The sequence below is a fragment of the Silurus aristotelis genome, assembly GCF_946808225.1.
Source record: "Silurus aristotelis genome assembly, chromosome: 20".
NCBI classification, from domain to species: Eukaryota; Metazoa; Chordata; class Actinopteri; order Siluriformes; family Siluridae; genus Silurus; species Silurus aristotelis.
The window spans coordinates 21,944,009-21,955,226 of NC_139593.1; the positions used below are offsets into that span (position 1 = coordinate 21,944,009).

Below are 11,218 nucleotides of genomic sequence, written 5' to 3' on the forward strand. Positions count from 1 at the left end.
AACCATTCTCATACAGTGGTCTCCAAAGGAAGAGAATTCCATCCAGAGTTAGAGCATTCAGATAAATCAGGCAGATCTTCCTCATGTCACTGTTACGCTGCTTTGTGCTCAAATTAATAAACACAACCCAAGAATCAAATATGAAAACGAACGATTAGACTCAGCTTTGAGAAACTCAGGGTAAGTGTGTTTTCTTCCTCTCTCTCTCTCTCACACACACACACACACACACACACACACACACACACACACACACACAAATAAAGTGAAGTCAGTAATACTTTTATTTATTATTCGTTTAGTGAATCATCTCAGCCGACTCGGCTCCACTCGACTCTCCTGACTCGACTCGACTCGACTCCATCTCGCTAATTCTCCATCTCGGGTTGGTGGAATTTCTCCATGGGGTGTGGCGTCTCCTGTGCAGGCATGAACTCCAGCCACTGCTTATAGAAACCACGAAAACCGTTGATCTTGTCCAGGTAGGTGTTCTTCGAATTGTACTATGGAGAAAAGTGCACACGGAGAAATGTTCATCAGTTCATCAGTGTAGAAACTAAAATGTCTTGATTTTATTGAATCTTAAAGAGCAGTCAATGAGCCCTGCCCCTCATTTACATCTCATTTACATAACCCCCCGTGCGCTCCATTTCCCAGCACCAACACCTCGTCTTTATCACACACTTATTTTATAGATTTTTTAATCCTGATTTATGCAGATTAAAATATCTATAAAATGTGTAATTATTTATTATTATAAATATATGTGTAATAATGAGTTTTACTTTATTATTTTTATTGATTTTCTTTTGTTTGTTTTTATTTGTTATATCAAAAAAAAAAGAAATTTCACTACTGAATTTTATTTTTTGATATAACAAATAAAAACAAAAGAAAATCTATAAAAAGAACAAAGTAAAGCTCATGGAATTTGCATATGTAAATGAGGTGGGTGGGAGACCTGGTCGTAGGTGGGTGGATACTCTGCGGCGAATTCCAGCTGTTTGATGACGACGTCGTTGGGTGAAACCTGCATCTGGTGCATCTGGAGCAGCAGCTCGTGCAGCCAGGCGTAGTCCAAACGCCGCGCTGCCTGACCAATCAGAGCGCTAAACACGTGAGCGTTCGGAGTCACGCCGCACGTCTGATTGGGGGGGAAAAAAAACACACACACACACACACACACACACACACACACACGTTGACTGTAAAACATGCAAACAAACCAAATCATTTTTTATTATTATTTTTGATTATTCAGCCTGATTTACACACCTGCATGTGCTGTATTTATATATATATATATATAACATGCATTACATTATTATAATTTAGTTTTATGTTCAGACCTTCATGTCAGTGAGGAGCTGGAGTCCATGTTTGTGTGTGCGACACACCAGAGCCATGCTGCAGAAGGTCTGAGCGTTTACATGCAGCTTCCTCTCCAGCATCAGCACCTTCACAGCCTGAAACAGGAAGACGACCCACAACAGCTTTTACACCGTAACTTTTCCAGGATTAAAAACGTTTCCTCATGTCGTGTACAGTCACAGATTCTACATCATCAACAAGTAAATAAAACTCTCCCGATCATCTCCTGACCTTGGCTCCTTCCACATCTCCTGCTTTAGCAGCTCTCCTGATCAGAGTATTAAAGAACCCCGCGTCCAGCTTGACTCCGCCCTGATCGGCCGCGTGGATCAGGCTGCGTACCGATTGGCTGCTGGGCTCCGTCACGTCAGCCAACAGCGTGAGAGTCTTTATACTGGGCTTCAATCCGTCACTGGACATTTTATTCAGAAAGCCGTCCAGGTCTCCGATCAGCGCCAGCCTATCAGACGGGGTGCTCGCGCTCGCCAAGGTGACCACGTCTGAGCGACAGGTACCCGGGTCCAGCAGGTTCGGGACGGACGTCTGGACCAGCGCACGTGATGGCGAGGAAGCAGGAAGTGGGTTGGTTTGTTCCGAATCAGAGTGAAGAGTCTCCTGCGTGAGATCGGACGTGGTCTCGGCCAGCACGCGCCTCTCGAACACGTCTACGCATAAAATCTCCGGGGGACTCGTCCCTTCTCTCGGCTTTGACCTCTGACCTCTGAGGTTAGACCCGGACTTGTCCCGCCCCCTCAGGAGCAGATTGGTCGCCAAGGCAGGATCGCCAATCCCACAATCCCTTGCAGCACGCAGCAGGATGTTATAGTTCTGGGCGTCTGGTTTTATACCAGAGCTCAGCATCTGGTGCCACACCTGCAGAGACACGGCGCTTTATTAGCATTCATTAGTTTTAATTATCAAAACAAACCAGGAGAAGAGTGTGAACCTGCAGCGCCAGTCTGAAGCCCTGCTCTCTGTCCTCCACGCAGCACATCAGTAAGTAGTGAAAAGTCTCCTGAGTGACCGCCTGTCCACTGTGTAGCATCTCCTACACACACACACACACACACTCGAAAAGATCCCACAGTACTGAAGGTCTGATGGTCATGGTGGACGTGCATCACATTACCCGCAGCACCTGGAAACAGGCCTTCAGGTCTCCGGCACGTGCCAGCGTTTTCAGCAGGGCATGATGGGTAATGGAGTTGAGAGGAATGTTCTTCCTGCGCAGCTCCTGCCGCAGCTTCAGCGCCTGCTCCAGGCCCGACCGTTTCCACGGCGACTGAGCACAGGCGTTGAACAGAGCCGTGTAGGCGGCGCCCGAGGGCTCCAGACCTCGCTTCTTCATCTGAGGAGAACATACGAGCTGATTATCTTCTACAGGCACTGAGACACGTGTGTGTGTGTGTGTGTGTGTGTGTGTGTGTGTGTGTGTGTGTTTTCTCACATCGTTGTAAAGTTTAAAAGCTTTTTTAATATATCCGGCTCGTCCACATCCCCCAATCAGCACAGTGTAGTTATACTCCTCCGGCTGCAATCGCTCCTCCTTCAGCATCTGAACCTCAAACAACACCAACGCCTCAGATAACTGAGAGAGAGAGAGAGAGAGAGAGAGAGAATATTATCATAGATAGATAGATAGATAGATAGATAGATAGATAGATAGATAGATAGATAGATAGAACAGTTAGACAGAATAAGTGAGTCAGATTCAGAGAGAGAGAGAGAGAGAGAGAGAGAGAGAGAGAATATAAAGTGGAGATATTTTTTTTCCATTACAGCAAGAACAGCATCGTGTGTGTGTGTGTGTGTGTGTGTGTGTGTGTGTGAGATTATTATTCTTATTCATTTCTGAGTGTTTTCTCACTTTATCTTTCTTCAGCAGTTTTTTACACTGCAGTAAATACCAGTACGGTGTGTTACTCTTCCGGTGTTTGGTTCGGGACCGGAAGTGGTCCGGTTCGTCCAGCTCCACTTCCGCGTCTGCGTGTTTCGCATCCTGCTGCTCGGCGGACGACTTCCGGTAAGTGTTTCTGGAGGAGAAAGCTGTGGAACGATCCCCGAACTGGACCGCAGCACCTCGTTCTTCTTCTCCCCCGGGTGGCTTTGGGACGCTCCCGAACTTTCTCGCGGCGATGGGAAGGAAAACCGCACACGTCTGACAGTTCCTGGCATGAAGGGCACTTCCGGTTCGCAAAGCGTTTAGCAGCACACCGCGCAGCATCACGACGTTCTGTCAGAGCCACGTGGAGGTGAAGAACATCTCCGAGAACCGGGACGCGCCCGTGAGTCCTACACGTGGATTCTGTTATTGAAGATGGAATCAGACATGACCAATCGATAAACATAATATTTTACTTCAACCGGACAATAGAAATCTGACTTTAGACTCAAATTTAACGCTTAACTCTATAAAAACTCATTAAAATGCACTGAAATTTTACTTTAGGCGTTAAATTATTTTAAAACCTTTTGTAAATCGATTAGTAGGACTGCTGAATTAACGGTACCTGGGTTGCGAGATTAAACACACTGCTGCCACCTAGCGGCACGGAGTCATGACTCCCTACTGCATATTAGTGATGGGAAGATCGGATCATTTTAGTGAGTCGGTTCTTTGAATTGAGTTCATCAAAATGAACGAATCGTTTTGTTTTAGTTCATTTCGTTCCTTTAATATTAATAATAAAAAAAAAAAAAGATAAATGTTATAATTTCAATTAGCAGATCCCCAATATGTCTACATACATCAACTTTAACTATAGTTTTAATCCCTTCTATCTATCTATCTATCTATCTATCTATCTATCTATCTATCTATCTATCTATCTATCTATCTATCTATGTTTATATACATATGGGATAAATAAATGTATATCTTATTTTATATATATAGTTTTGTGGTTAACAGAAAAATCTACTTAAGTACAGTAACAATTAGTTTTAAGTCATTAGTTTCCACCTCTGGTTCCTGAGAGAAGTCAGATCTTAGCGATGTTCAGTAGGTAAAATAAATTGCATTCGGTGCACATGTTCCACTAGATTTTGTGCTTGTGGACATTTGTGTTCATTATCTACAAGTGTGTTAGTAAAGAAGGTGAGAAGGTAAAGAGTTCTAAGGTGCAGTAGGTGTTCACATTCATCCCCAAGGTGTTCAGTAATGATGATCTAGCAGGCTACTCGAGATCTTCCTCTCCAATCCATATAAAGCAGATCTTCATGGAGCTGCTTTGTGCACATCAATGCTGGAACAGGTTTGAGATTCGAAGTTTAAGTGAAACAAATTTTATTATACCGCATCCAAAGACATATAAGGACAAAATCAAAATCCTACACAAATGTTTTACATTTAGATTTTCATATTATATATTTCAATATCATCTTCTCGTTTGGAATCTCCACAGCAGATCATACGTCTCCATACCACTCTGTTCTCTCACTCCTTGATCTTCCTCTTTTCCTTCATCCTCAGTGTTCTTCTACTGATATACCCCATATCCCTTATCTGAACATCACCAAACCTCAAATCACCTCGTCTCCACAACGTCCCACCTGCACTGTCCCTCTAATAAAATCCTTCCCAATCCTGTACATCTTCATCTCTTCACCACCAGCTTCACCTCCTGTCTTTTTAACCCTCTTCTGAGAGACTGAGATTTCAACTCGATTTATTTCAATGACTGATATAAATAAAGTTCAACAGTATTTATGTTGTGCATGTGGGCAGAAGGTCTCAGTTCTCAGCGTGGGGTTCAGATTAAATCAGGACTGAGCGATTGACCAGGTCTCAGCAGACATTCAGCGTTCCATCTTTTTGTTTGGGATGATGACTACAGGGTCACTCCATTCGCTTCTGGATGGCCTTCACCTCGTCTTGTAAGGGTTTCAGTAGACGTTCTGGGACACGGTAAGATTGTGAAATGGTTCAGTTACTGGTCCACAGGTGAAGCTCTCGGGGTCTTTGGGTGCTTCATGTTCACCTCTTTGCTGTTTTTTCTTACCTCTGGTTTTGGTTCCTCAGCCTTTGCAGGTGGCTTTTTCTATAAGTTATTCACCAGGCCATCTTTCTCACTACACCTTCATCCCCTGCCATGTTGGGAGAAGGAGAACACCTTCTGCCCTGGCTGTAGCTCTCTCTCTCTCTCTCTCTCTCTCTCTCTCTCTCTCTCTCTCTCTCTCTCTCTCTCTCTCTCTCTCTCTCTCTCTCTCTCTCTCTGTCTTGTTTACACCATGTCTTCTATGTTGTCTGGGCTTTTATCAGGTTTTCTGTTTCTTCCTCTTGGTAGTCTCCAGAACATACCGAAAGATGGTTTCTTCTTTCCACTGCAAGCAGGATCCATCCAAGAGGTCCTTACACTTAGCAGTTGTAGAGAAGCTCAGATGGGGAGAAACCAGTCAAAGCTTGAGGCACTTTAGCGTAAGCAAACATCTCACAGGTCTCAGATCAGTGTGTTTGTGTGTATTTGTACAGTATAAGTCAAAATTTTGGACACATCATCTCTTTTTTTATTTATTTGTACTATTTTCAACATTGTACATTAATACTGAAGAATCCAAACTTTGGAAGAACCGTGTTTTGCTGGTGACACTGTTGGTGATTTAGACAAAATTGAGAGCACATTTAATTCAGCATGGCGACCACAGCATTTACAGCGAGATGCATCTCATCCCCCAGATGAGATGCATCTCATCTTGATCCCCCAGATGAGATGCATCTCATCTGGGGGATCAAGACCTCAAACACAGCTCAGGAGAGTGATGGAGTGCTGCATCAGATCAGCTTCCCTCCACAATCACCTCATATGAGATGGTTTGTGAGGAGTTGGACTGGAAAGTGAAGGAAAAGCAGCAAACATGCACTCAACACTTCTGGGAACTCCTCGAGATTGTTGGAAAACCATTGAACCGTGATGGTGCAAAGCTGCAGCAACGCTAAACTTTCAACAGTCTAAAATCTAAAACATATTCCTGGTTGTTGAACACGTCTTTATTCGCTGCATAATTCCAGATGTGTTCTTTTATAGTTTGGATTCTTCAATATTAAAGTACAAAAAAACACTGAAGAAGAAGAAGAAGGTGTGTCCAAATATTGACTGCTTTTGTATGTGAGATTTTAACACGTGTATAAAACATAAGAAATACAGAATTTATTGTGAGTTTTATGATCATCACTGTTCTGTTTATCAGTAGATGTTTGTACTGAGACATTTCTTGAATGTGCTGAATAAGAGACGACGAGACCCACAAAGACGTACAGAATGACTAAACCCAAAAAACACAGCAACCCTAAGGCCTGGTTTAAATCCCCCCCCCCCCCCCCCAATATTTCCTTTTTTTTTTAAGCAATATTCTGCTGTGATCTTATCAATATCACACGCAAAGTTCCCAAGATTCATCTTCAGACCTGTTTTTACCTTATAAGCATAACGTTTTTTTATTGTGGTTTAGTTCAGTCCTGCCTGGACTTTCAAATCTCAAACATTCACACCAGAGTTCCTAATTCTAATATTCATTTCAGCTTCTTTACTGATTTTGTTGAAGCCATTTCTATCGAATGTAAAGAGTTGTAGTATAACGTAATTTGATTGGCTGTTAGATTTGGTATAAAAGAGAGAGAACCCTTCAAAACAGTCTGAAGCCACTGGACTTTGGAGCAACACCGTCTTTTGACCTACACAGAACTACACCGTTTATTTGTTTAGAAAGGTGAAGATCCAAATTTTTTGTTTTGTTTTTATTTAAAATTCAGAATTAAACAGTAAAACAAACAACCTTGGATTCAAGACCTTTATTCACTGTCGTTTTGTGCCGAGAACAAAGGAACTCTGAGGTCCTGGGTTAGTGAGTCAGCTTGTTGCACTCACAGATTTATAAAAGCAGAAAATGCTCGAGAAAATCAACGTGATTGAGTTTTAATTTCCTGACAAACCAACTGATTACAAAATCTAACAAACACACAACTCGTCCCACACTAACGTATCTCCTTGGAGCTCCTTTAGCTTTGATTACGGCACGCGTTCGCCGTGGCATCGTCTGATGAGCTTCTGCAGTGTCACAACATTTATTCTGGTCCAGAGCTGCAGTAATTTTTAAGATCTTGTATTGATGATGAGAGTCGGAGCTGCTCAAAGTCTCCTCCAGCACATCCTGAAGATCCTCAATGGACTCTGTGGTGTGTGAAAATGATCTCATGCTCCTTCAACCTGAATCCTGGTGTTGTGATCTTGGAACATGCTTGTGCCATCAGGGAAGAAAAAAATCCATTGATGGAGAAACCTTTTCCCCGATTAGCCGCACTGATGAGTGTTTATTCTGAAGGCTCCACAGCAGTTTAGTCTCAATCCCATGAGTTTCCTTCACTTTGTGCGTGTGGAAATATTCTTACTTTCACTATTAAACACAGTCATAAATTCTACTGTAGTTTTTTACTCTTTCATTTCACCAAACGGTTAAGATTTATTCAGACCACATTTCTTCCTGGAAGATGATGTTTCTCCACGATCCGTCCAGTTCTAAATAATACGCAGGACATTTCTTAAACCAATTGTAGTAGTTTCAGGGATCTCCTTAGATGTTTCTTTGCTTGATGCAGGACAATAATTTGACCCTTCTGAAACAAGTGAACGTCTTTTCCACGACTGCAGGACGTGTCTTCTGACATGGTTGTTTGAGAAATGAGAAGCTTCTCACTGCATCGGTTTGGGGTTAAATCACTTGTTGCCAGCTGAAAAATATTCATCCAGATGGTCCCTCTCTGCTTTAGTCTGGAAAACATATGCTTAAGGATCATGGGCATCTAATGTTGTGTAGATGAAATGTGCAAAGTCTTTACAATTTGAAGTTAAGGAACAATATTCTGAAATTGTTTTCACAGATTTGGGGGACCTTGTTAGGTTTTTTCTTTCGCTTGTGTTTCCCTGTTTTTCCCACCAGATGTCACCGTTTTGTCCGTGTGTTCTTCATTGGTCTGCTGTTGTTGAATCGTGTGTGCATTAATGTGCCCTTTTGTGTGAGTCTCTGACACCTCTGCCCATCTTTATTTCTGAGAGCCTCTGCTTTAGACTCTTTTTACACCCAATCATGTTACTGAGCTGTTGCCTGGATTAGTTGCAAATTCTTCCTCTAGCTGTTTTTATTAAGTCACACTTGCTTTCCCAGCCTTTTTTTGCAACCATCAAAGTCATAACGACCATGTTTTTTCCCCTTAAAAATGGTACAGTTCCTGTCAGAATTTGAAGGATACTGCTAGGTTTCTACCTTTTTTTTGTTTTCTTTCCTTGTGTTTCCACATTTTTTCACACCAGTTCATGAGTGCCGCCCAAAGTCTGTGCCCTGTTAATGACGCTGTCCACCATTATTGCTGCGATGAAGGCATCGTTCTGACTCTTCTCTTTGCTCAGGACTTTCTCCAGACTACATCCCTGATAAGGACATTGCTCTCCAATGAGGACATCCTGGAAACTGTCACTCAACCCCCTCAGGTTTTTATGTTTTTTTTTTCTTTCTTTCCTTGTGCTTCCTCTTTACCCCACCAGGTGTCACCATTTTGTTCCTGTTTCTGGCTTTAGTCTCAAATGGTTTAGTCCTGTAACAATCCAGCCACAAACTTCAACTAAAAAGTTGTTTTCTATTTACCCAAAGTTTGTGTCTTCAGCCTTTTCCCGAGTTGCCCTGAATAAGTTATTGTTTCTGAGTTTGTTTTGCTTTTTATTTATTTTTTAGATTTCCTGAGTTGAGTTTTCTTTTCCTTTTGAAATTGTGGACTTTCCTTTTGCATTTTCGGGGACCTCATTTGGTGGGATACTATTTTGCTTGTACAATTTTTCAAATGACTCTATATACAAGTTTTAAGTTGATTAATGTATAAAAAATAATAATTCATTATTTGCAAAATTTTCACTTGTTTTTAGTCTCGTGTAAACACAAACAGGTTTATTCTGAGGCCTGTATAAAAAGAAAGATTGTCTACAGTGCCTTTAATGTTTTTTTTTTAACCCAAGGTAAATCAACCTGAGACCCAAAAGCAGATGTGAGGGAACCACCATCAGAGGCTGGAGAACATCAAGTAGATGGTGGTGGAGAATAAGGTCAGTGTCTTGTCTTACTGTATAGTTGGAGCTCAGCAGACCTGAAAAAACTTTTTCCTGAAAAACCACCACCTCCAAGATAAGTGTAACAATTTTTTAAAGTTATTTGTAACAAATACATTTTAGAAAGAATATTTTTTTTTCAGCCTGAGGGGATTTTCCTTGTTTCGTTGTGCCTAAAGAGAAAGTGTCTTATCCACAAGTTAATGTTCTCTACTGTAACACAACACACGTTTATATTTATCGAGTTCTACACATAACACACATCACATTTCATAACCGGAACATCTGATCACATGCACATTATCAACTTGTGCTTGTTAATATCATGAACAGCATCTACACTAAGTTCTCTCCACTGCTTCTCTTTTTCTCCCCATCCCGAGGTTGCACCAGTTCCAGTCGTGTCCCCCTCAAGACCTTCAACGAGTAGATGCCAGCAAACATCCTGAATCATCTAAAGATGCACCAGCACCATTTGGATTCCACTTCATGTAGAGATTGGACATTGGACCTCTTTGAGTGTTTAAAGGCTCTGGCATGGAGAAGCTGGTGTTACTCATGTTAGTTCTCTCTCCAGTGTTGTGTATTGTAAAATTTATAATCACACACTTTATCACCTAAATGAGAATGTTCCCCTTTTGAGTCTGGTTTCTCTCAAGGTTTCTTCTTCATATCATCTAAGGGAGTTTTTCCTTTACCACAGTGGCCCCAGTCTTCATCATCAGGAATAAGTGACACTATAATTACACAACTTGAATCGTGAACATTTATAAAGAGATAAATAACGAGGCTATAAGAAAATAGATTCATGTAATAAGTTATAATATTTATAATAGCTGTGGCTTAGTGTAAATTGTATTATACAGTGAAAAATGGCAAAAACTATTTTTTTTAAATAGAATAATGATGTAAAAACTGTAAAAACGAGGCTGTAATAACTGTGAAATAACATTGAAAACTTGTAACAATCTATTTTCAGTGTTATAACAATGTAGTCTAATCACAAATGGAAATTGGAGCAACCAATAAAAAAACCTGATGTGTAATAACTATGTAATAACTATGTAACTACATTGTAATAACAGATCGAAATTTTGGCAAAAAGTAAAAACCAGACGTGTAATAACTGTTATAACTATCTAATTACATAATAATAACAGATCGAAATTCTGGCAAAAAGTAAAAATTGGACGTGTAATAACTAATAACTATGTAATTACATTGTATTAACAGATTGAAATTTTGGCAAAAAAGTAAAACCCAGATGTGTAATAACAATGTAATAACTATGTAATAACATTGTAATAACATCGAAATTTTGGCAAAAAAGTCAAAACCGGACGTGTAATAACAATGTAATAACTATGTAATAACTATGTAATTACATTGTAATAACAGATCGAAATTTTGGCAAAAAAGTAAAAACCAGAAGTATAATAATGTAATTATGTAATAACTGATCGAAATTTTGGCGAAGGGGTAAAAACCGGACGTGTAATAACAATGTAATAACTATATAATAACTATGTAATTACATTGTAATAACAGATCGAAATTTTAGCGAAGGGGTAAAAACCGGATGTGTAATAATGTAATAACTATATAAAAACTATGTAATTACATTGTAATAACAGATCGAAATTTTGGCAAAAGTAAAAACCGGACGTGTAATAACAATGTAATAACTACGTAATAACTATGTAATAACTATGTAATTACATTGTAATAACAGATCGAAATTTTGCCAAAAAAGTAAA

The 11,218-nt window shown here is 40.4% G+C and overlaps 1 protein-coding gene and 2 long non-coding RNA genes across 3 annotated transcripts; 1 reads left to right on the top strand and 2 right to left on the bottom strand.

The window, feature by feature from the left end:
- Window positions 1-261: 261 nt before the first annotated feature.
- Window positions 262-3,673, bottom strand: ptcd1 (pentatricopeptide repeat domain 1). The gene is made up of 8 exons (XM_083521845.1): window positions 3,239-3,673; window positions 2,819-2,959; window positions 2,501-2,719; window positions 2,318-2,419; window positions 1,603-2,244; window positions 1,350-1,466; window positions 962-1,144; window positions 262-503 (listed from the first exon to the last, which is right to left on the bottom strand). The coding sequence occupies exons 1-8, from the start codon at window positions 3,593-3,595 to the stop codon at window positions 369-371; spliced, it is 1,896 nt and encodes a 631-aa protein (XP_083377971.1). The 5' UTR covers window positions 3,596-3,673; the 3' UTR covers window positions 262-368.
- A 1,727-nt stretch (window positions 3,674-5,400) lies between these two features.
- On the bottom strand, window positions 5,401-5,664 carry LOC310715434. The gene is made up of 2 exons (XR_014530325.1): window positions 5,599-5,664; window positions 5,401-5,567 (listed from the first exon to the last, which is right to left on the bottom strand). It is a non-coding gene; the product is annotated as an uncharacterized lncRNA (long non-coding RNA).
- A 39-nt stretch (window positions 5,665-5,703) lies between these two features.
- On the top strand, window positions 5,704-10,419 carry LOC310715431. The gene is made up of 3 exons (XR_014530322.1): window positions 5,704-5,788; window positions 8,772-8,852; window positions 9,372-10,419. It is a non-coding gene; the product is annotated as an uncharacterized lncRNA (long non-coding RNA).
- The last annotated feature ends 799 nt before the right edge of the window (window positions 10,420-11,218 follow it).

Bases quoted from the DNA above. Each gene is read 5' to 3' on its own strand.
- ptcd1 (XM_083521845.1), bottom strand. From the start codon at position 3,595: ATGCTGCGCGGTGTGCTGCTAAACGCTTTGCGAACCGGAAGTGCCCTT. The intron at 2,960-3,238 runs GTGAGAAAACAC...TCTCTCTCTCAG, and splicing joins AACTGCTGAAGAAAGATAAA to TTATCTGAGGCGTTGGTGTT. The intron at 2,420-2,500 runs GTAATGTGATGC...GTGTGTGTGTAG, and splicing joins CCTGTTTCCAGGTGCTGCGG to GAGATGCTACACAGTGGACA.